Source organism: Chlorocebus sabaeus, chromosome 21 (genome assembly GCF_047675955.1).
Source record: "Chlorocebus sabaeus isolate Y175 chromosome 21, mChlSab1.0.hap1, whole genome shotgun sequence".
In the NCBI taxonomy this organism is placed as follows: domain Eukaryota; kingdom Metazoa; phylum Chordata; class Mammalia; order Primates; family Cercopithecidae; genus Chlorocebus; species Chlorocebus sabaeus.
In genome coordinates, this window is record NC_132924.1 from 95446952 (window position 1) to 95471770 (window position 24819).

The 24819-nt window shown below is 37.5% G+C and overlaps 1 protein-coding gene across 8 annotated transcripts in view; it reads right to left on the bottom strand.

Annotated features, from left to right (window-relative positions):
- CADPS2 (calcium dependent secretion activator 2) overlaps positions 1–24819 on the bottom strand; it is a 560307-nt gene that overhangs the window by 84848 nt on the left and 450640 nt on the right. For all 8 annotated transcript variants that reach the window (XM_073009305.1, XM_073009306.1, XM_073009312.1 and 5 more), the window contains 2 exons: positions 11929–12032; positions 3128–3284 (listed from right to left, as the gene is read on the bottom strand). In XM_073009305.1, the coding sequence (XP_072865406.1) occupies positions 3128–3284; positions 11929–12032 (261 nt within the window). The remainder of the gene's footprint in view (positions 1–3127; positions 3285–11928; positions 12033–24819) is intronic.

Sequence of the window (24819 nt, forward strand, 5' to 3'; positions counted from 1 at the left end):
ATATGAAAAAATATTAATTCATTGAAATTAATGATATTCCATTCATTGTAGATAAGTAATTCATTGTAGGTAAGTAATTCCATTCATTCTAGATGAATGGAATATCATCAAAAAATATTAATTCATTGTAGTAGAAGTTCTCCAACAGAACTTGCAAGAAATCCACAACATATTTTGTTTTCTCTACAAAATAGATTACAATATTTTGAATATGTTAAAATATTCATCATCTTAACTAATTGCTTGATGGTGAACATTAATAAATGCCTCATTTTTAAATAATCCCCAACATACATCTAAGTATGTTTGATTCTTGAGTTTTCATTCAAATGGAGAAAACAGTGTTAAAAAATATCTTACATATGGCCAGGCGCGATGGCTCATACCTATAATCCCAGCACTTTGGGAGGCCGAGGTGGGTGGATCACAAGGTCAGGAGAACGAGACCATCCTGGCTAGCACAGTGAAACCCTGTCTCTACTAAAGATGCAAAAAAATTAGCCAGGCGTGGTGGCAGGTGCCTGTGGTCCCAACTACTTGGGAGGCTGAGACAGGAGAATGGCGTGAACCTGGCAGGTGGAGCTTACAGTGAGCCGAGATCGCGCCACTGCACTGCAGCCTGGAAGACAGAGCGAGACTCTGTCTCAAAAACAAACAAACAAACAAAACCCAAGAAACTCCCATCTCAAAAACAAAAAACAAAACAAAAGAAAAACATCCTACTTACTTATTATCATTTAGGGAGCTTAATGCCTAATATATATATTTATATACTTATTTTTGGTAGGAGGTTTATTGTTATACATTTGTCTTAAGATAATATTGAAAACCTGACTGTAATTTCATAGCAGAAAATGAATGATGATATAAGATTGGGAAAGGAAGACAGTCATTCCACATTGGCTAGGTGGCAGGAGGGAACCAAATTGGAACTTAAAAACTGACTGAGGGCCAGGTGTGGTGGCTCACACCTGTAATCCCAGCACTTTGGGAGGCTGAGATGGGTGGATCACTTGAGGTCAGGGTTTTGGGACCAGCCTGGCCAACATGGTGGAACCCTGTCTCTAGTAAAAATACAAAAATTAGCTGGGCGTGGTGGTGCATGCCTGTAATCCCAGTTACTTGAGAAGCTGAAGCATGAGAATCGCTTGAACCTGGGAGGTGGAAGTTGCAGTGAGCCAAGATTGTGCCACTGCACTCCAGCCTGGGTGATGGAGCAAGCTCTGTCTCAAACAAAACAAAACAAAATACCTGGCTTAGGATAATTTGCAGAATGAATGATTCACATATGGATAATTGCATGTGGATTTATTAGCCACCACTGAGAGCAGGCCTTATGGCTGAATCTAAGGTACAAATTGTAAGCTTATAATAGCATCTTTGGAAATGAAATGAAATTGGATAGGAGAATGAATAAGACTAACAAAATCTACAATATTTATTTATCATCTATTATATGTGAGTTATCATCTTATTTAATGCTCATTGACAACGACCCTGTTGGTGCTATTATTTTCCTTCTTTTATAGATACAGCACCTAGAGTTTGGAGAGGTTAAGCTATTGTCAAAGGTCAAGTGGTAAGTGACAGAGAGACATGAATCTGTCTGGCACCAAAGCTCATGTTGCTAATTACTCTGACATGATGCCTTCTTACTAGAATAGAGGTTTTTAATCTGGTGTCCTAAATTTAGGATGTCCATGGAAAGTACAATATTACAAACAATTTCATATCTATGTGATTTCCCCATCCCCCCAGTTTTATCATAGACTCAAAGGGGTGAACAACAACCAAAGGAAGTTAAGAAAGACTGGACTAGAGCCATGAACAAAACCAATAAAGATTTTTTCTTTAAACAAACACAACTATAAAAACATGAATTTAGGTTTACAACCAGAAAGATATAGCAGTGGCCTTCTGGGAAGAGAGCAGCAAAAGCACATGCAGTTTTAACATATAAAATGTTCTAAATAAAGTATAATTTTAAACAAGTTCTAAATGTATTAACAATGTGAAGAAGTTCCTTGGAGAGTCAGAGCAGACATGGGCTGCAGGAAGACAGGGAAGAAGGAAGCAAGGCACCTCTCATTTGGGTCTGGTTATTCAGGTCACATGGTGAGCACTGTGTTCTTCTGAGCACCACACTCCAGAACAACACTGAGAAATGGAGTGAGGTCTATTCAGGGTACGGTGATGAGAATGGCAATGGGCATGAAAACCCTCTTGTAAGACAGAGTTGTTTTATATGGGAATAAAGAGTGGCAAAAGAAAATACATGATAGAAGACAACTGTTGCATTGATCAAAGAGAATGGGTCAGAATCAGAGGTTAGGAGGAGGCAGAGTTCACCTTGGTGCATCATGACAAGAATTTTATTCAGTAGGAAATCAGTGACCCCCACGGTCACTTCAAGTGTTGAAACAAAGGTTGTCAGTGGTAACCAAACTTGAGACTAAGTGAAACTTAAAAAGCATTACAACGAAAGGCCTAGGAATCTGTATGTTAAAATCTTGATAAAAAACAAAGTTTGTATTGTTTGCTAGAAGACCATCTACCAGAATAAATGTAAAAGTTATTATTAAATTGAGAATAAAAGTCTCAATAGAGAGATTTTACATTCTCTTTAATTTCTAAATGTTGAATGAGCAAGTCATACCACATAGCAATATCTGCCTATCATCTGTAGAAATGAACCCACCCTCAGGCCAGCAATATTACCACAATGGATTTAAGTAGGAGCCTTAACATAACATGATTTTTACAATAATGAATTAAGGTGTCTTTCAGAGATGTAAATGTTCTCAAGTACTTTTGAAATGTCAGCCTTTAAAGATTTTCAGATTCATAAAGTACAATAAGGTTCATAAAGAAGGATGCCTAGGTTACCAGACCTCAATGAAGGCAGGAGGATGGGAATGAGAGGACCTTCAGAGCCCAGTGGAGTGTGGGAGTGTCCCTGGGCTCCCTTAGTCTCTGGCCTAACATAGTCGGGCAAGCTGAGCAAACCTAAATGTTACCCATGCGAACTCTTGTCAGGCTGGTGCTAGGGCACAGTAAAAATACATTCACATTCAACGTTCTCCTACCCCTCCCCATTTCACATACTCAAGAAAACGCAAATGCTCACTGTCATTTCGGAGGAAATTATTGAGCAGTTGGAAAAGAGGAAAACTATCCCAGGAGTCTTGTGGTTGAGCCTCTAGTGCAGTGTCCATATCTACTGTAAATAAAGCCCAAAATTTCTCTGCATGTTCAGCCAATAAATCAGGCCACCAGGCAAATGCCTACAAAAGGATAAAAACATAGAGAAATACATTACTTTTTAGAAACATGCACAAGTACTGTGCCAGTTGAAAATATTTTATAACATGTCTTAGTTTTACAAACAGGTATGATACACAAAATATAATATTTTTTAGCATGAGAAAAATTTTATAGGTACAAATTAAAATCATACATTTGGCACTGATGAATGAAATAGAAAATAGAATTAAAATGTACAAGGACATTTATTCCTTTATAAAAGAAATACATGATTAGTTTACAACATTTAGAACATATATAAAACAAAAAAAATTATTTCTATCTCATAATTTAAACATATCTATTTTGAATTTTTTGGTGTATTTACTTCCAATATTTCTTTTTTTTCTGTGAATAGAAACATTGAAATATTTGGTATCACACTTTATAATATTTTTCTGTGATTTCACTTTTAATATAATAGCATAATCTTCTGCTATAAGGATATGCTGTTATTTGTTTACCTATTACCCTATTAAAATGGCTGTTTTCAATTTTTTGGTATTCTCAATGATAGTGTAGTAAATATTTTTACATAAATATTTTTGAATGTAGTACTGATTATTTCCTTAGGATAAACTAATAATTACTGGATTAACGGGTATGTATTTTAGAGCCTTCACACATTGCAAATTGCTCTTTATGAAAAGTATTTGCTCACATTCATTCTCCATTCAGCAGCCAGTCACCATTTCATTTATTTTTTTGAGACAGCCTCACTCTGTCGCTTAGGCTGGAGTGCAGTGGTTGATCTTGGCTCACTGCAACCTCTGCCTCTCATGTTAAAGCGATTCTCATGGCTCAGCCTCCCAAGTAGCTGGGACCACAGACGTATGCTACCACGCCTGGCTAGTGTTTTTGTATTTTTAGGAGAAATGGGGTTGCGCTATGTTGGCCAGGCTGGTCTCCAACTCCCGGCCTCAAATGATCTGCCAGCTTTGGCCTCCCAGAGTGCTGAGATTACTGGCATGAGCCACGGCGCCTGGCTTCAAATATGAATTGGATTATAACAGGAAGATACAAATCACATAAAAAGGGATTGCAAAATTTTGACACACTATTTTCCAAAGAACTTTTCATGTTTATAAAAATTTCATGTTTCACATTTATAGTAAATATGGTCTTAAAATAATAGATATAAAATAATAATCAGTAACTAAAAGGATTGCCATGTAATTAATAAGCAGATGGTAAAGGCTGACTTAAGGAAGAACAGTGTAGTATAAATAATAGATTTGAGAGTTTGGGACATTTTAATGCCTGGTTCAATGCTGTGACCAATATATGAATGCGAAAACTGGTTGGGAATGGTATGCATGAAAAATTGAGCATATTTTTTTTTGCAAATATTACCTTTGAATATTTTTTGGTTAAATATTTGACAAAATGGGTATATGACATAATGTAAAAACACACAAAAAAGTATAAATGATTTTATTACACAGATATTGCGCCTATCTTTTGTAGCTATAGTGGTGACAAAGAAAAGAAGAACCTGAGATTCCCAACTCTGAGTAGAGTAGCACAGAAAAATGCAGCCCTGCAAAGAGACATTTTCAAAATCTCACTTCCAGTTCACAACCAATATCTTTGAAAAGGTTAAAACTAAGAAAATAACAGTCATGTTAGTTCAGGTTGTTTCAGGACTCTGAAAAAAACTCCTAAAGGTCTTCTTAAAGTTAACTTGGAAGACAAAGCCAGGATGAGCAATGAAATAAAATGGAATACACTTTTTTTTTTCTTTTTTTTTTACAAAACAGTTTCAGGTTAGCAAGATTTTGCCATCAATTGGAACATTTCATTGTTTTGCAGAAGTATATATTTATGTCTCAAGTTGTACTCCTGATGATGTTATTCTTAATGAATATAAGCCAATCTGTGATGAACGCCTCTTCTCCTAATGATGGCTTCAGAACACTTTAAGCAATCACTGTCCTTGAAAATGAAAGCAACAGTTGCAGTTACCTTGAGAATACAGGGTCTGGTCTACCACCTGTCCCCTTCTCTTTCTTGCCATCCTGCCCTGGGTTGGTAGGAAGATGAGGGGCTATATAATTCCCTCCCTAGGGTATTACTTCCTGTGGGGTGGCTGAGGTTCAACAGCATCAGGGACTCCAAAAGGGAGGAGAAAACCTCTCTCAGCAATGCATCTGTCTACAGGGTACTAAACAGAAATCATGATTATCTGGGTTAAAGTTCTTTTGGCTATAATGCTAAGCCACTAATTAGTGTAAATGAGATGGTAGAGGCAGAAGGCAATGTTTAATTTGCTTAAGACAGAAATATAAAACAAACCTTGATTTTAAGTACTTCAGCTTATAAAACTTCCTACCAACAGGGTGCGGTGGCTCACACCTGTAATCTCAGCAGTTTGGGAGGCCGAGGAGGGTGGATTACCTGAGGTCCGGAGTTCCAGACCAGCCTGACCAACAGGGGGAAACCCCGTCTCTACTAAAAATACAAAAATTAGCTGGGCGTGGTAGTGCACACCTGTAATCCCAGCTACTCAGGGGGCTGAGACAGGAGAATCGCTTGAACTCGGGAGGTGAAGGTTGCAGTGAGCCAAGATTGCGCCACTGCACTCCAGCCTGGGTGACAGAGTGAGACACTGTCTTAAAATAAACAAACAAACAACTTCCTACCAAAGTTCTAATGATAAATAAACTTATACAGGATTAATAATACAAATAAGCAATACAAATATGTGGCAGGCTGACAATACTTGGAAAGCCTGTTTTTTCAGTAAATGTAGTTTACAATGGTGGCAGGTAAAAATGATCCCTAAACCTAGACACAGAGTACTGAGCTTTTGAACTCAGTGATGATACTTGAGTGATAACAGTCAAATCAGTTCACTGGGTGGATTTCCATTTATTTATTTGCAAATTGGCAATAACAATACTTGCCCTAACCTCTCCCAGTATTGTTGTGGCAATCAAATAAATACAAAAGTTTATTGCTGTACAAATGTAATAATTGACTACCATAATCAGTAATTACAAATACGTGTTGAAATTCATATAAATTTTTTTTTTTTTTTTTTTTTTGAGACGGAGTCTTGCTCTGTAGCCCGGGCTGGACTGCAGTGGCCGGATCTCAGCTCACTGCAAGCTCCGCCTCCCGGGTTTACGCCATTCTCCTGCCTCAGCCTCCGGAGTAGCTGGGACTACAGGCGCCCGCCACCTCGCCCGGCTAGTTTTTTTTTTTTTTTTTGTATTTTTAGTAGAGACGGGGTTTCATCGTGTTAGCCAGGATGGTCTCGATCTCCTGACCTCGTGATCCGCCCGTCTCGGCCTCCCAAAGTGCTGGGATTACAGGCTTGAGCCACCGCGCCCGGCCGAAATTCATATAAATCTTATGTGAGTTTATGTGTTTTAAAAATAATGTCCGACATGAATTAAATGGTGTTTATGTGCCAAGTACTGTTCTAAAGGTTTTATAAACATCATCTTACTTAATCCCCCAAACAATTATTTCAGGTAGATGGTACAAATAGCCTTACTTTATAGGTTAGCAAACAGGGATTAAATAACTTGCCCAAAGTCATATAGTTGGTAGATAACAAAGCAGTGATTGAATCTAAGTCAGCTGGAGTCTAGAGATCAAGTTCTTACACATATAGTGTATTCTTAAGAGAGACACATATGGCACATTGCCATCTTTCTCTCCATCCATCCATCCATCCATCCATCCATCCATCCATCCATCCTTAGCTGATCAGACCACTGTTAATATCTTTTGATTTATGGTCTGACTTCTTTATATCTTTTCTAATTTTTATTAAAGCCTGAGGCTTTTGATAACTTTTTTTTTTTTTTTTTTTGAGGCAGAGTGTTGCTCTGTTGCCCAGGCTGGAGTGCAGTGGCACAATCTTGGCTCACGGCAACCTCTGCCTCCCAGGTTCAAGTAATTCTGATGCCTCAGACTCCCAAGTATCTGGAATTACAGGTGCCTACCACCATGCCCAGCTAATTTTTGTATTTTCAGTAGAGATGGGGTTGTGCCATGTTGGCCAGGCTGGTCTTGAACTCCTGACTTCAGGAGATCCACCTGCCTCAGCCTCCCAAAGTACTGGAATTATAGGCGTGAGCCACCGCACCTGGCCTTGATTACTTTTACCCTCAAAATATAATAAAAATTTATAATTTAAAACAAAAAGGAGGATGGCTGCCTAAATGAGCAAAAACACTGAGTCTGACTTTGAAACGTATATTGTGCCTATTTATTCCCCAAGACAAGATTAGTTTGCAATTCTGTACCTTGTAGATGATCCTAAAGGCTTTAGAGACAATCCAGTGTCTATAGTATCCCCTGCCCCTGACACACACATACACACATATTCACATATATAGGGACATGATTCTGAGGGCCATATTCTTAAAATATTTAAGTTCTCTTAAGGGACAGACAGAATGAACAGGTGACACCTATTGTCTAATCATAAGTTTTTTACAGCTCCTGTGATTCACTGATAATCAGGTTGATAAGCACAGATGTAGCAATAACCAAGTGAGATGATGAGCTGAAAATGCTCCAAAACATGAGAGAATGTAAAGTATTATCCTCATTCATATATATTATAAATCAGTAAATAATGAACAAACATTTTTGGTAGAGCATTCATGCTCATGCGATTGGTTTTGAGAGTCATTGCTGAAAAGGGAATTCTACTTCTATACCTGAGCCATATGCAAGTTACTTGCTGGTCATCTTCTTCCCAGATGAGGGCTATTTGTTGGTCCAGAGGCTAATATAATTTTAAATTTAAACCTATCCTAAAAAAGGTTTATCTCACTGACTATCCAGATATAAACCATGTGTAATTGAGGTCATTTCAACTGTTGAGACTATTGTAATCTAGTTAGTAGACAGGACATCGATTTTGTTCATGGTCAATTCTTTTGTATAACAACACTTCAATATATTTCTTAGGCAGGCATGCATGCCAGTTGGAGAGGAATAAGGATACACAAAAACAAAAATAAATTTAAAAAAATTAAATACCCTTTCTCTTTACATTAGAATCCAAACAGAAGCATAATTTGGTTCAGATACTGATGTTTAGGGGAATGCACATATACACAAATATGTGTGTTTACACTGAACTCTCACTGTCCAGGCTCTTGTTGAAGCAGCCTAGTAAATGAATCAACCATTTGCAGTGAACTGAGAGCTGTCTGCATTACAAATACCAAACTACTGCCAAACAACCTTCTTGCCTATGGTGGAAGGGATATGGGGGATTACATTGTATTTAAAATATTTTAAGGATCTTAAGTCAATATTTTGCTGTAATAATAAGCAACCAAGTAATGACTTGAGTTGTGCTCATATTTTTCATAGTCCCTCCCTCTCAGCCCTTCTACAGATATTCTCAGCACTCCATCCATCCCCCTTAGGCAGAGTCCTTGGATATATACCAGGGTACAAGGAAAGAAGAGAATGACAGAATGGAAAGGGACATCACCAGGTTTGCACTGTGATCACTACCCCATGCATCTACATCCCTGTTGCAATGCTGCGGTTCAAGTTTGTCAGCAGAACCAAGGCAGGACAATCACTCCTGCCATTCTACTTAAATTGCAAGCAATGTGGTTTATTGGAAAATGTCCAGGTCTGGAGTCTGTCCTGAGTCTTCACCCAGTCACTCACTAGCTGTGCACCTCTGGCAAGTTGCTCAACTTTCCTGGGTCTGCTTTCTTATAATAGTGTGGAGGGGTGTAATGGTGAGGGACTATGGCTTTTCCAGCAGGGATCTGACACCTCCTAGCTCTGTCAAAGCAAGGGGCTTTTGGATGGAGAGTGGTCAGATCAGTTTGCGTAAAATATCTGGTCAGAGACGGTCTGGTCACTGAAATGTGGAGGCAGCCTTAAAGATTTTCTGGAAAGGAACTTAAACAATCTTTCTAAGGAGAAAACATAGGAATTTTGCAGAAAAGCCTGAGAAGAGAGGTTGAGAGGCCTTCAAAGAGAAGGGAAAACTGCCTAAGAAGTTACTGTCAAAGATCTAAAGGACATGAAACCTGCTTAACTGAGAAATTGCTGAAGGATAGAAACAACCTCTTGGCCCTGAAAAGTAAACTGCCACTGTGGAGAGAGGGAGAATGAAAATAAAGGGAGCTGACATGCGAGCCACTTGAAGGTCTCTTTGAGACAGATACATTAACCTCCACCACGGGAGCTGAGCCAGGTGCTCTTTCATGGAGCAAAGGAACTCTAGCTTGAACATACAGCAAAATAAGTATCAGTGCAGAATGTAATCCACCAATTCACTCTGGAAGTCAGTCTGGAATCAGACAAATTCACTCCCCAATATTGTTCAGAAAAAACGTGAGATTTTCTTTTTTTTTTTTAAGGACATAAAACAACCAAAGACACAAACCAAATATCAACATCCCTTCAGTCATGTTTTACTTAGATGACCATCAGTAACTATGCATGCAATTATTAATAAGATACATGCACAAAACAGTATAACAAAAATCAGCACAAAGAAAAACAGACTCTGCAATTTCAAAGAAAGGACTAATTGGCTTTAAAATGAACTACAATCAGAGTAGATTGTATTTAAATTCACATAAAAGAGGCATCCTATGCTAATAAAATAGTGGAAATCATTTTACTCACCTCTCTTCCCTGAGGGTTTCCAAGAATTTGGAAGCATTGCAGAGTAGAACAATTGCCATAGTGTTACAAAACATTTTTTAAAAAGGTCATCATAATAGTCCTATATTTCAGTATATAGTATAGTGATATTTATGAATAATGATTATCTCTACTTAATAAAGTCAACTGTATTTTGTGGGTTAGTAAATAATATATACATTTTAATTGTGTTTGGATACATTATACTTTGATAAGCATTTTAGTGATTGCACGAAGTATAATTAACATTTAATTTTTAGTTTTTGTAAAATATTTGAGAATATTAGATATACCTGCTTTGCTGAAATAGACACTGCAATTGAATATCCAATTATTAATAGATTTTTTAATTCAAAAAATCCTAATACTCTGATAATAATGCCTTTTAACAAAAGACAAAGACAAAACATACATATATTTTATTGCATAATCACTTTCATTGTAACATAGCTGTGGTACCAGCCTAGAAAAGAACCTCCTGGGAATTCATTTCAAATTATTGAAGCAGCTGTTTCTTCAGTTTAAAATAAAATATCCATAACAAGTTCACACATGACAGATGCAAGCTGAAAACTAGATTCCACAGTGTGAGCTAAAAGCAGATGTTTTGAATGATCATATTTATAACCAGATATCATATTTATAACCAGATACAATAAATCTTAGTTACCTATAGTAAGGATTCATGAATACTCTTTTCTATGAATTGGCTTAAAATGTAGTTCCTGTGGTTTCTTAGATTTTTTAGAACTAGGCTTCATTAAATACAAAAATTCTGTAAACTCATATGTATTTGGTCTTTTTTATTCTTGCTCATTTCATGTGCTTCCTCAAGAATAAAAGCACTGTCAGGGCACTGACATTTATTATATTTATTTAATGCTACACATTCTCCCCGCCCAATTCAAAGTCAGAAAATTCCTTCATTTTTGTTAATAAACTCATGGCTATTAGAAAGAGTGAGAATTTAAGTCTCAGAATAAGCAGTTTGCCTGGTGAAAAGCCACTCCAGATCTTTAGTGAATGTTAAGATGTAATTAGAACTTTAAAAAATTATAAACAATCCAGGTTTGATGAAAAATTAATTTTAAAAAGTGAAAAGTTTCATATTAAAAGTGAAAGCCTAGAGCTATCAACCATACAATTATGAATGTCTTCTACTAAATTTTTGTTTTATAGTGTATCACAGAATTTCCCCTTTCACGTTAACTTACATTTCTAAACCAAAACAATCATGGCATAGGGGGAAAAGCACGTGATGCAGCACTGTAAGACGGGTTTGTGTTCTATCTTTGACTCTTACCAGTAACACATTCGGACTGAAGGCAATGCAGGTTGATTAATTACAGGACTTTTCTGTAGCCCTTGCTGTTAACTAACTGCATTCAATGTTAACTAACTGCCCTCAATGAAAGGCAGGCAAACTATTTATGGAATTATGAGAGAAACAGAGTGAGATTTCTTTCCTTTGATGCTGCAGTCTTGCTATTAACAATGAGACAGCCAATACAGAACCAAAAAAAAAAAAAAAAGCAAAGTGGAATTTACCAGTGGAAATTACCCCTTGGTTTGGGAAATAAAAATCTCTTCCTGCAGAATAGCTCTGAAAGTTGCCTTAGGGCCATTGTAAGTTCTCTTGTGGTCATTAACTTTCCCCCTTCTTCAATAACTGATGAGCTAAGTTCTCATGGCACAGATCCCATCAGTGTTTGTTGTCAGGAATAAAAATGAAATTATATACACACACAATTGTTTTATAATATATAGGAGTTAGGTTTCTAGAAAATTCACATATGTTTTCATATGTGAATGTGCAATGGGATGTACAATGATGCAGTGAAACACTGTTTATCATTGGTGCTTATTCATTAAATATTCAGATATGTATCAAGACTATGGGCAGGCCACTTATTCAGTGTAGCCACCACCATGGCGAAGCCTTACATATAGCTTTATACTACAGTGAAAACAGGTCGTCACCTCTGCGTGATGCTCTTCATTCTGCTGTAAGACTTCTATGCAGAGCTCTGCCAGATGAAGAATCTCTTCCAGCTTTCTAGCAGGAGATGCTTGGCTCATGGTCTCTATATGAAAAAAAAATCATAATCATGTTACCTTGAAAATAAAAAGCCAAACATCTTTGAAGACGTAATGATGAGACTAGAATGTTGAAATAGAATAAGAAATAAGAAATACAAGAAATACAAATGAATACATTATTTAGGAAAAAAAAAAAAACAGTTCACCAGATTGCAGAAAATATTTCACCCACAAAGCAATGACAGGGAACTGCAAGTGCTTTGCCATTTAATATATAAGAACAGGTGCATCAGCACATTAGATGCTCAACTTCTGCAACAAACAAGTTATAATTCTCCTCAAGGTCAGCAACACAAAGAGAGCAGATACCACAGTCTTTTCTTTCTCTCTGTATTGTATTATCAGTACAATACCATTCTCACCAGATGAGTCATTCCTGGCATTAGCAAAACCCATGCTTTTTTGTTGCTATTTAAACTCCCAGCCTGAAATGTCTATAGTTCATGTTGATCTTAAATTCAAGAAGTACAAAGTCACCTACAACAACTCTGACAGCTGGCAATTGACTGATTTCCTCCCTATTTCCCAGCCACCATCCCACTCCACCTTCTAACTGAGGGGGTTGTTGGGAAGGAAGGCAGAAGTGTTCTTTGAAGCTGAAGGTTCTTTCAGCAGTAGGCTGAACTGGTATAAAAAGGGGAGACCACAATAAGATTAAATGTAGTTACCTGAAATTCTGCCACAGAGAAGGCAAAGTAGTTATTTTCTAAGATTCAGCAAGCTGGCAGAAATTAAAGAGGCCCTGTGTAATGAAACTGTTTCAAAACAATGTAAAGATCAGTTCCCAATAAGGACATTAAAGATAAATGTTGTCTGGGATTCATAGGCTCTTTCTCTTTGCCCAGTAAGGAGACTGTGAGGAAAGAAAATCAAATTTTCAGTAAAAGAGATTGTTCTGGGGAACATAAAGGCCATTTTTTTTTTCCTGCAACAGTTTTCCCTTGATTTACTTCTTCCTAAAACTTCAGCCTTAAATTTGGAGGAGACCCTTTCAGTTGCTCTGTTCTAACGTATTCTCAAGGGATGTAAAATGATGCAGTGAAACACTGCTTATGATCGGTGCTTATTCATTAAATATTCATTATACATTCAATGTAGCTCTGACACAGTGCAATGTACTGATGTGGGTTCACATCCCTCAATCCTTAAGCCATATGTACTTCCTACTATATTCCCCTACAGAATGGAAAGCCATTGCTCCTCTGTGACAAGGTTAAAAAATTACAATTCTTTAGAAAAATCAGTGTGAAACACCCAATAGTCAAGTGTGCCTACAATGCTGTTGGCTGTAGGAAGTACGAGGCAGTATGAGACAAACTTCCAATCTCAACTCAGAATCAGAAAATCACTACTGAAAAGATCCGTAGACATGAATGATCAAACGTTTCATCTGTTTCATGAACATTTCAACATCCTCAAACAAGCGTGAAGTCAAGGAGGCTCATGACTTTGCATGACAACCTACTTAATTTGGGGGCCGCTCTAGCTGTTCTAGTTTTGTCAGGAAGAGAAGGCCCCTAGGAAAAGTTTGGAAGCAACATGAGGCAAACCTATTGGTGATGCAGGAAATATGAGGGAAGACTGCTGAAATGCAGGTCTAGGGGAGACATCAGGGGAAGGTAAGCCTGAAGTATGGTTTTAAAGAAATAACAAATGACCTGGGGAAGAGGAGGAGGGATTTTTAGAGAAGAAATATTGTATGACCCAGATGGGGTGCATTTTGGAGGAAGGTGATAATAACAACTGTTAGAAATGTTACAGCTTCAGGCGGGTGGATCACCTGAGGTCAGGAATTCGAAACCAGTCTGGCCAACATGGTGAAACCCCATTTCTACTAAAAATACAAAAATTATCTGGGCACGGTAGTAGGTACCTGTAATCCCAGCAACTCAGGAGGCTGAGGCAGGAGAATCGCTTGAACCCAGGGAGGCGGAGGTTGCAGTGAGCCAACATGGCACCATTGCACTCCAGTCTGGGTGACAGAGGGAAACTCTTTCTCAAAAAAAAAAAAAAAAAAAAAAAAAAGAAACATTACATTTTCTTGAGAGCCAAGTATGTGTCAGGCACAAGCCAAGGCACTTCTCACATGTTAGCCACAAATTTTCCTAGCAACTTTGCTTTTTATTCATGTAACTCATAGACAAGGAAACATGCTCAAAGAGATAAATGCAACAGCTAAAAAGCAGTGAAGGTGAGACTTGAAGATGTGGGCTCTTGTACTTGCCTGGCTGAAGTAAGAATGTGCTAAGAATGATGGGTGATTATGGCAGACTTTAAGTAAAATAATAAGTAGATGAGATGACTATATCCTATGAATAACCAAGGGCAAATGTTTATTAGCAGGGCCTCAGAATAAATTAATTTTAGGAAAAATGCATTTGGTGGTTGTGTCCAACAAGGATTGGTGAAAGTGTGTGACATGGATCCTGAGGGTCTGGTTTAGTAGAATAGTGAACTATGGAAAGATGATACCAGGAATAGAAAAGAAGGGAAAGATGCATAGACACTCCAAAGGAATAATTTGTGAGACACTGTTGAGTGGTTAGAATTTGCAGGCCAGAGAGGAGTATGACTCTGATGTTTAGAGACCTTATGGCTCAGAGAATGATGATGCACGGTTGATGAAGTTAGGCAATGGGTCTTCAGTGCACCATCCCATATATTTTAGCACTAAGTACATTGCCACATAAGTGTGATTTAAAATAAGTTAAATATTCTAAAGTAAACAAAAAAAATTGTGCATTGTAAAATCTGCAAACATGCGGAGTTAGGCTATCTGAATCTTTGGCTGACAAACTGCTACTCTGCTTCAAGGTTCTACTTTAATGCTACTTAAAATTGGACCTTCTCAGAGTTCTGGGGCTAAATGAGTTGCTCCTCTCTTTGAGCTCCCCTATTACAGGCTCATGAGTCTGTTGCTAAACTGTACTAGATCAAAGTCAGAAACTGAGTGTCATTCATACAGTTATCTTGTGCAGGCTTTGGACTATGGCAGGTATTTAATGAATGTTTACTGAGAATGCAGCAGAATAATTATGGGAAGAAAAGAATGTTAAAAAAATTCAATCAATACCCCAAATTTTTAACTTTGCATGGGATTGCAAAGAGCTCACCTGTATCTAACACATCGAGGGTGGATAAGAATGCATGCTCACGATAAGATGAAGCTGTAGTCTGAGAACACTTCTCAAATAACTGATAAGTGTTTAGTTCTGAAATTCTTAAAGAAAAAGTCTTCAGAAACAAAATCTTTGTCAAAAAATGTCTTCAAAATAACTTTTAAGCCTCAACAGCATATCACTTATCTTTCTTAATTTCTCCATTTTTAGATGAAGAGTATTAAGTTTGAGAGTCAGAGGGTTTTTGAACCCCTTAAATTATGTACTAATTTTTGTGTGTAGAAGCATTTTTGGGGTGGGGGAGAAACACCATGTCTTTCATCAGATTCTCAAAGTTGTCTATAAACCAAACAGATGCTAAGAATCACGGAACCAGATAATTTCTAAAATTCCTTCTAGCTGAGGCAATCTATACCTCCCATAAATGTTGCACTTTTATATTGCATTATTTCAATGTACTCATATATGTGTATAACATGTTTTTCATAAAAAAGAGAAAGGAAATAAAATTTATTTATGTATCAAAGATTAGGAATTTATTTCTCCTACATACTTTAGTGCTAGGGACTAGCACTATTTGAATCTTTGCCTAACTCTGCATGTTTGCACATTTTACAATGCACAATATTGTTTCAGTTTAGACTATTTAACTTATTTTAAATCACTAAACTATACAGAAAAAAATAAATCCTACATACTCTTCTGAATCCTCACAAGCATTCTGCAAATTAGATAATCATGATCCTCCATTTCCAGTCTTGGAGAGGTTAAAGGTGTCTGAGGTTATACAGTTTGTTGTTGGTTGAGATGACATTAAAATCTTACCTCTGATGTCATACAGACAGAAATAATATTACTACGATGACTCGAATACTTTTTCATTTTCAACTTTCTGAATAAAAATCACATACAAATGCCCTCACTCCACATCCTTAGACACAAGTATGCAATAATAGAAAAAAAATCACAGAACCAACCCCAGAACTTATTATGTGTGAATCTTTCAAAATCAGCTATTACATGTGACACTATCTTAAGTACAAACTCTGAAAGTACCCTGTGTCCTAGTGAAATTTAAAAACATTCTAAAACATTTATTCTTCCTAGATTAAGTTTATTGAGAGGATCAAAATTTTGTACTTGAACATAATAGCTACTCTAACACTTTAAACAGACAGCATTTTTATCAAGTACACTGTGTATCCCATCTCTGGTTTCACCCATTTGGCTATGGCCAAGAAGTTTAATGCATTCTATAGTCATAACTCTATTAGATAACAAGGTTATCAATAGCTCCATTAAAAAGCCAAACATTGGGAATATTTGAGAATTCCTCCTTAAAATGTTTTTTTTCACTCATTTTGTAACATTTCCAAAGCATTACAGATGGCTCTACATCCTTCAAGCTTCACACCAAATTGCTGATTGTTGTAATACATTTCAAATAGTGACATTTAAAACAAATATGCCAAAAGTAGCAAGGTTTCCTGATGAATTTCAATGCATTGTTCTTGGCTCTGATTTTTCTTCGCTCTGGAACATTTTTGGTTTTCTGTAACACTCCTTGGTTCATTGAAATAATTCATTTTTAATTATACCACCGTACATTTAAGAAAAGATCCTACTGGGGAAGGGGAGTGGGGATGGAAAGATGTATTGCGATACTCCTGCTTCAGCCTCCGGAGTAGCTGGGACTACAGCTATGCACCACCATGCCTGGCTAAGTTTGTGTTTTTTTAGTAGAGACAGGGTTTCTCCATGCTGGTCAGGCCTTGAATTCCTGACCTCGGCCTCCCAAAGTGCTGGGATTACAATGACAATTGTAAGGCCAGTGACAGCTGGGTTGAATCCAAACTGCAGTCCTCGTAAGCCAACAGTAAGTGCTGACCCATGAATGGTGAGCTATAAAATGTCAGATACATGTGAGGTAAAAGTCAATGACTCTGTGAGACTATTTTGGGGTGGAATATTGAGGCATAATCTCCTCTAAAGATCTTTTTTTTTTTTTTTTTTTTTGAGACGGAGTCTCGCTCTGTCGCCCAGGCTGGAGTGCAGTGGCCGGATCTCAGCTCACTGCAAGCTCCGCCTCCCGGGTTCACGCCATTCTCCGGCCTCAGCCTCCCGAGTAGCTGGGACTACAGGCGCCCGCCACCTCGCCCAGCTAGTTTTTTGTATTTCTTAATAGAGACGGGGTTTCACCGTGTTAGCCAGGATAGTCTCGATCTCCTGACCTCGTGATCCGCCCGTCTCGGCCTCCCAAAGTGCTGGGATTACAGGCTTGAGCCACCGCGCCCGGCCAAAAGATCTTAACGTAAGAGATGATAGTGATGGAATTACAGAGAATAGATTACTAGAACCCACAAGCAAAAATTAATATTTGGTTCATCATTTGTCACAAGCTTGTATTCTTACATGATTTATAACAGGTGGGAAACACATTCACCCCAATTTGAGTTTTATGACAGTTGTCTTTTCATTGAGACCTCGGGTCTCCCAAAGTTTATGAAGTAAGCAAAGCTAAGGTCTCACAGGGATGAATATGTCTACAGTATTGCTGGCTGCAAAGACTATGAAGGTTTGAGGGAGAAGAAAGTTTTCTATGCTGTCTACTTAGTTTGTTCTACTTAGTTTGCTCTGGATAGCTCTGGATATAACTATGTTATAGGATTTTAACAATAGCATAAAATTTTTCCAGTGGTAATTTTGCCAGCTAATTGTGTCATAGCTTTTTTTAAAAAACTATTTTTTTGGACAGGGTCTTGCTCTGTCACCCAGGCTGCGGTGCAGTGGCGTGATCATGTCTCACTGCAGCCTTGAACTCCCAGGCCCAAGCAATCCTCCCACTTCAGCCTCCTAAGTAGTTGGAGGAGTGCACCACCATGCACAACTAATTAAATTTCTTTTTATACAGAGGGGGTCTCACTTTGTTTCCCAGGCTCATCTTGAATTCCTAAGCTCAAGTGATTCATCTGTATCAGCCTCCCAAAGTGTTGGGATTACATTCATAAGCCACTGTACTCAGCCATATGTTTTTTAAAAGATTGATCTTGGCTGGGTGCCATGACTCACGCCTGTAATCCCTGCATGTTGGGAGGCCGAGGTGGGTGGATTGTTTGAGTTCAGGAGTTCGAGACCAGCCTAGGCAATGTGGCGAAACCTTATCTCTACCAGAAATAATAATAAAAAAATATCCAGGCATGGTAGTGCATGCCTGCGGTCCCAGCTACTCAGGAGGCTGAGGGCGGAGGATTGTTTGAGCCTACCTGGGAGGCGGAGGCTACAGTGAGCCATGATTGCACCAGTGCACTCCAGCCTGGGTGACAGAGTGAGACCCTGTCTCAAAAAAGACTGTTCTTTAGTCATGTCATATACACAATATACGTGTATATACACACATACACATTCAACAGCTGAAACTGATGAATAGTCCCCTCCCTGGTATGTTGTTCTTTATACACACATTGTATACATTTTTTTCTAAACGTTATTCAAATTCAGAAACTGAAAATCAAATACTGAATAACGTAAAGTCTACAGCATCTTTAATAGCATGCCTATTCCTTCCTGTTTTTTAATTGCACTTACTTAATACATACTTTCCATGTCATTTGTTTTATTCATAAAAGGAGCACAAACACGCCTCCACTCTCACTTCCTGCCTGACCCTTGCTTTAACTCTTTTTTCCATACTCAAGGAGAATGTTTGCTTGTGAACAATGGGGATACAGGCAAGGCAGGGCACAGCAAGGCATGAAGATGAAGATGGTCTGTTCAGTGGGCAATGGCAGGGGACAGGGACTCCAGAGGCTTGCCAGCTGCAAGGCAAGCTGAAGGAGAAGGAAAGAGAAGATATTTGGAGGCAGTAACCACAATATGAAATATAACATTTGAAAAGATTTGCAGCCTTGAGTGATGTCAAAAAAATCTCGATGTCTGTATGTATGTCTTTGTTTCCTTTGATACATAATCAAGGTCTTCCAGGGCATGCTAAGATTTAGAGAAAGTCTCCCAATTGGCAAGTGTAAAAGACCAGGTTTACAGAGTAGTGTTGGGCTTAGTGCCACCTTGAATATTTCTACAGCTACAACATCACAAATTTGCCAATCACTGTGAATGTGTGTGCATGCATTGATGCCTCATCGATATTTTAAAGGGCTCCTCTTTGAGATTAAAATATTAATGTGTGTGTGTCTTTTAAAAAGCTTCAATTAGGCCTTTTAATTTATTGCTTGAAACTATATGGTCACTTAGCTATGGCCTACAAGTAATGAACCCTTCTTAATTTGCCAAACTAGTTCATCTGTGCAGTCTTTGGGTACTTACAAACCCTGTTGATAAATAAAGAGGTAGAAACCTGTCAGTTTGCATCACTCTAGTTTTGTACAATTGGAAAAGACTTTTTCATACATGTAACCTACTCAGATTAACAAGGTGCCATGAGAGCCATGCTGCTATGTCTCTTGGTGTACCTGTTGGCACCTGTTAGTAAGTAAATGAGAGGTCGCCAGTTAGTTGCTTTCAAATTCAGTCTTTGGAGATTGACAAATTCTATAAAATTGCTTGCAAAAGGAAGAAGCCTTGTTATTTCAAGACTGCATTTATCTGTGAATTCCATTCTATATAAAAGTAAAAAACAACAAGTACATGACACACTGTCAAGTGAGCTGAGCAAACTGACATCCTTCTTGAGACCTTTTAGAAAACAGGTGTTGAACACTTGTAATGAGATTTCCATGCATCTTCAGAGGAAGGAGGAAAGATTCTAACAAGAGCTGTTCAGAGTGTTACAGATCATGGCCAAGGAAATAATTCTGAGTAAGGAACAAACTGAAGACGACATTACATAAATGCTCTGTTTGTCTGTGTGTGTGTGTGTTTTAACTTTTTTTCTTTTCTTTTCTTTTTTTAGAGACACATATCCACCAGACAGAAGTATTTTGAAGTACATAATTTTTCCAGATCCTGGGGAATCTGGGATATATTTAATTAACTATTTCTGATCTGTTATCTAAGTGTTTTATTTATTTCTATGTAGAAAATGAACTAAAATGGGGGCACGCTATGTTTTACAAGAAAGCTAAAACAATTTTGTTTTAACTCAGATGTTAGACAAACTTGGAAAATCATCTAAGAAGTGAAAAAGTGAAAATAACCATTGGTGATAATTTACAATAAAGAGAAACACTAAATTTATAGTAGTATTTTCTTCATTGCATTTAGATCTATAATCTCTCTGGAGACCAAGTTTCTATTAGAGAGGAATTGAGTTCATCTGTATCCATTAAATAAACCCATCTTTCAAATAACACCTCCCAAACAGTGTATCCTTTAACATGGGAAGATTTGTCTCCCATCTTTGCTATAGATGAAGTGTATCAGGCTCTCATTTATACATGGATCTGACCCTATGCTTCTATTCTGTCTGCTGGATCATGGGCTTTGGTAATGGCTTTGTAATTTATCTTATATAATACTTTTTCTAAGTTGATTTAGTTATTCAGTATACTTTATTTAAATGTTAAGGTAGCCGGGCGCAGTGGCTCAAGCCTGTAATCCCAGCACTTTGGGAGGCCGAGGCAGGCGGATCATGAGGTTAGGAGATTGAGACCATCTTGGCTAACACGGTGAAACCCCGTCTCTACTAAAAATACAAAAAATTAGCCAGGTGTGGTGGCGGGCGCCTGTAGTCCCAGCTACTCGGGAGGCTGAGGCAGGAGAATGGCATGAACCCGGGAGGCAGAGCTTGCAGTGAGCTGAGATCGCACCACTGCACTCCAGCCTGGGCGACAGAGTGAGACTCTGTCTCAAAAATAAAATAAAATAAAATAAAATAAAATAAAATAAAATAAAATAAATGTTAAGGTCAATTTATCAAGTTCTTTAAAAAACTGGAATTTAGATAGATACTGCAATGAATTTATAGATTAATTTGGGGGCAGAATTTATATCTTATATTATTAAGTTGTCCCTCCTAGGTCATGGAATATAGCTCTATCTCTATCTAGATTACTTTCTATGACTTGTGAGTTTCAAAATTTTCTTCATAGAGGTCTACAAGGTTTTGCATGTTTTTGTCAAAGCTAATTCCTGGATACCTTACAGTTTGGTTGTTACTGTGAAAGTTACCTCATTTTTGTTAATATCTTTTAGCTAGTTGATTGATGGAGTGGAGCAGTGGTTCTCAGTGTGGGGCCCATGGACCACTGGGAAGACCACCTAAAACCTTTCAGGGATCTGCAAGATCAAAATTACTTTCATAAATAATACTAAATACTTTTGCCTGTTATATCCTGTTGACATTTACACTAATGGTACAAAAGCAATAGTACGTAGAAATCACTGTTGCCTTAGCATGAATCAAAGCTGTGGTTGCAAATTGTAATTGTCATTGTATTCTTTAACACCCTGCTCTCAAGTAAAAGAAAAAGCCAGTATCATATAAAGCTGTACCTGATGAAACAGTAAAAGTATTACTTTGACTAAACCTCTGCCCTTGAGTGTATGTGTATATATATGTGTGTGTGTGTGTGTGTGTGTGTGTGTGTGTATTTTTTGTTTGAGATGGAGTTTTGCTCTTGTTGCCCAGGCTGGAGTACAGTGGTGCAATCATGGCTCACTGCAACCTCTGCCTCCCGGATTCAAGCGATACTCCTGCTTCAGCCTCCGGAGTAGCTGGGACTACAGCTATGCACCACCATGCCTGGCTAAGTTTATATTTTTTTAGTAGAGACAGGGTTTCTCCATGTTGGTCAGGCCTTGAATTCCTGACCTCGGGTGATCCACCCACCTCGGCCTCCCAAAGTGCTGGGATTACAGGCGTGAGCCACTGCGCCTGGCAGAGTATACATTTTTAAATAGTATGAGTGACAAAATGGGAAGTTTGCCTAAAGCACTTTTGCATATTGAAGTACAAAGAATGACTGTCTCAAGGAAAAGTATTTGTGTGACCATTTGCATGCAGGGCTAAACTGACTGCTTCCCTCTCTCCTCCCCCCACTTACAGAATCATTTTTGGTTGAAAAGAGTACTGACAACCTACAGTTATTCAGAGTTGGATATTTGGCAGACATTTTCTGAAAAAAAAAAATAATGAATAAGGTAAACATTTCACTTTAAGAAAAACAACCAGTGTTTGTTACCACAATGCTATTATTACAGTCTTCAAGGAAAATGAGAATTTTAGAAAACTTGTATCTGTTATAAACTTGATAGCTTCTCCATACTTTAAGATGTTTCTGATGAGAAGGGTGATATTAAAAGTGGTGATATTTTTGATACTATATAATACTTGCTAATATAGGGATAACTCAGAAAACCAATATTTTCCAAATAATATATGAAGTTGAAAAATCATGCACACACACAGTTTTTTTTCTTTTAATATATATCACAAAACTAAGTTTCAATTTGGTCCCTATCCAGGTGATCACACATACTAGATCAGTATAGCTCAAGCAATGAGTTTTTACAATTCATATATGTATTGCTTTATAAACTAAAACCTTGAACAAATTTATAATTTCCTACATATTCTAAAGAAAAAGACAACAAGTTATTGTCTTTGTTTTAAAGCAAACAATTTGTATCTAACAATTTGTCCCTAATCAGCAGGTGACTTAGAAGCAGAAATGGTCACAGAGGTTTTACTTTCAGGCCAAGTTCTCATTATCCAAGCCACACTGTCCAAAAAGCTGAATGGAAATTCTTTAATTACCTGTTCAATTATTTTTAGGGTGAGGATTCAGTTTAAGATACAAATTACCTTTTGCCATTGTCGGTGCCTATGGGAACATGAAATTTCAGGTCTATTATTTAGGTTTTAGAAACTTCAGTTCATGGAGACAGACAATACCCAAAATTCAAATTAACTTCCTAAGGAGCCACATAAAACTCTTATGAGAGAAAACTGTTATATCATCTTAGAAATATTAGTAAAAATTATTCGCCACTAACAAAAAATTTCCACAAACTGTGCAGTTTTTTTATAAACACATGGCCTCTAGACACAAACATTCTTAAGCAGAACATATTTTATTATTTATTGCTATCGTGTACAATGGAGTGTTAAATTACAACGCCACCCAGATGACACACACATCCTAATGACGTAAGGACTGCCACAGTAGAACTTCTCTTCTCAAAGACAGTAGGCACTCTGGGCCTCTGGTAAAGCATCTCTACCCCATTCAACTGAGGCTCTGAAACTAAGAACACGGGCGTTAAACCTGGGAACCTGGCAACTAGAGGACCAAGAAAAATTCTCACCTCCCAAAGACTTTGCTTATTCATTCCATGCTACCTTTTGTTCAGGGCACCTCCACATTTCTAGGTTCGCCATAAGCCTAGGTACCAAGTCTATGCAAAAGATCTCATGTCCAGGCAAGTCCTAAGGAACAGTCTCCCCTTTTATATCTTAAATCACAATATGCTATATAATTTTCAGGAAACAGCAGGAACTGTTATCATATTTATGACTGCGCTCTTGTCTGTAAGAAAGTCTTTGAACTAAAGAACAAATTGATTATTCTTTTAAAATAATATCTAATTTGCATCAACAAGGCACATGATTTAAAAAACAATTAGGAACATGATGTTTCAGTGTCATCTTTGCATGCCAGATTATAAGAAAAAAAAAAAGATCTCACTATTATTTAGCTAGTAGGTTAGTAATAAAATTAAAGCAAAGGAGAAAACTAGTTGATTTTTTAACAGGGAAAGTCAAAGATTTCTTAACTCAAAAGAGGCAATTCAATGAAATGGTAGCATTTTATAACCCCAAGATTAAAAAGAGCTGCTTTCTAGAAATGTTCAGTTTTCAAAATAACTGTTTCTATGAAACATGCAAATAATTTCCAAGAAAGAAAGAAGATATTTAGAGGGAAGTCCTTTGTTTTATTTAACCCACTATGAATTTTGAAGATCCCTTTATTCTGCAAATTTGTGCTGCCAATGGAGAATTGGAAGAATTCCCAATGGAAGAGAACTATGATGATGGAAGAGAACTATGAGTCACAATTAAGCAGTACACTGAATTACAAAAACAATCAAAACAGGCTAGATTACTGGACATTGTTAATGTAACTGCTATCTATAACCTCTGGCTTCTCTGATCCAGCATTAGCGCTTCCCTCACTTCTTCCTGATGTGATAAGGGCATGAAATTACGGCTTAATTTTTCCAATCCTGTTATTTCAGTGGTTAGTTTTTGCCCTAAATTTTAATTATTCAGTAATTGGTTTGAATGACTTTTTGGAAGCCAGCTTGTCAGTTTATGGATGTTCTTTCTTCTCTATGTAGTCTGATAAATTCATTTGTTTATTCCAATACATATTTACTGAGTACCAAATATGTGCTGGGCACATCTCTTGGCACTATGGATAAAAAGTTGTTAAAATGCAAAATCTTCTGTCCTCCTGGAACTAACATTCTAGGACAATAAGTGGGATGAATGCACTATACATTGTGTTAGATTATAATAAGTGCTGTAAAAGAAAATAAAGCAGGAAAGGGGGATAAATATCTGGACTGGGGGTAAGTTTTGCACATTTTAATCACTTTCGACACCTGACATCATGAGGAATGTGGGTAAAAATAAACAAAAAGATTTTAACTGAGTGCAAATTTAACTAGACAAGATCTTCAAGGGCGGGGC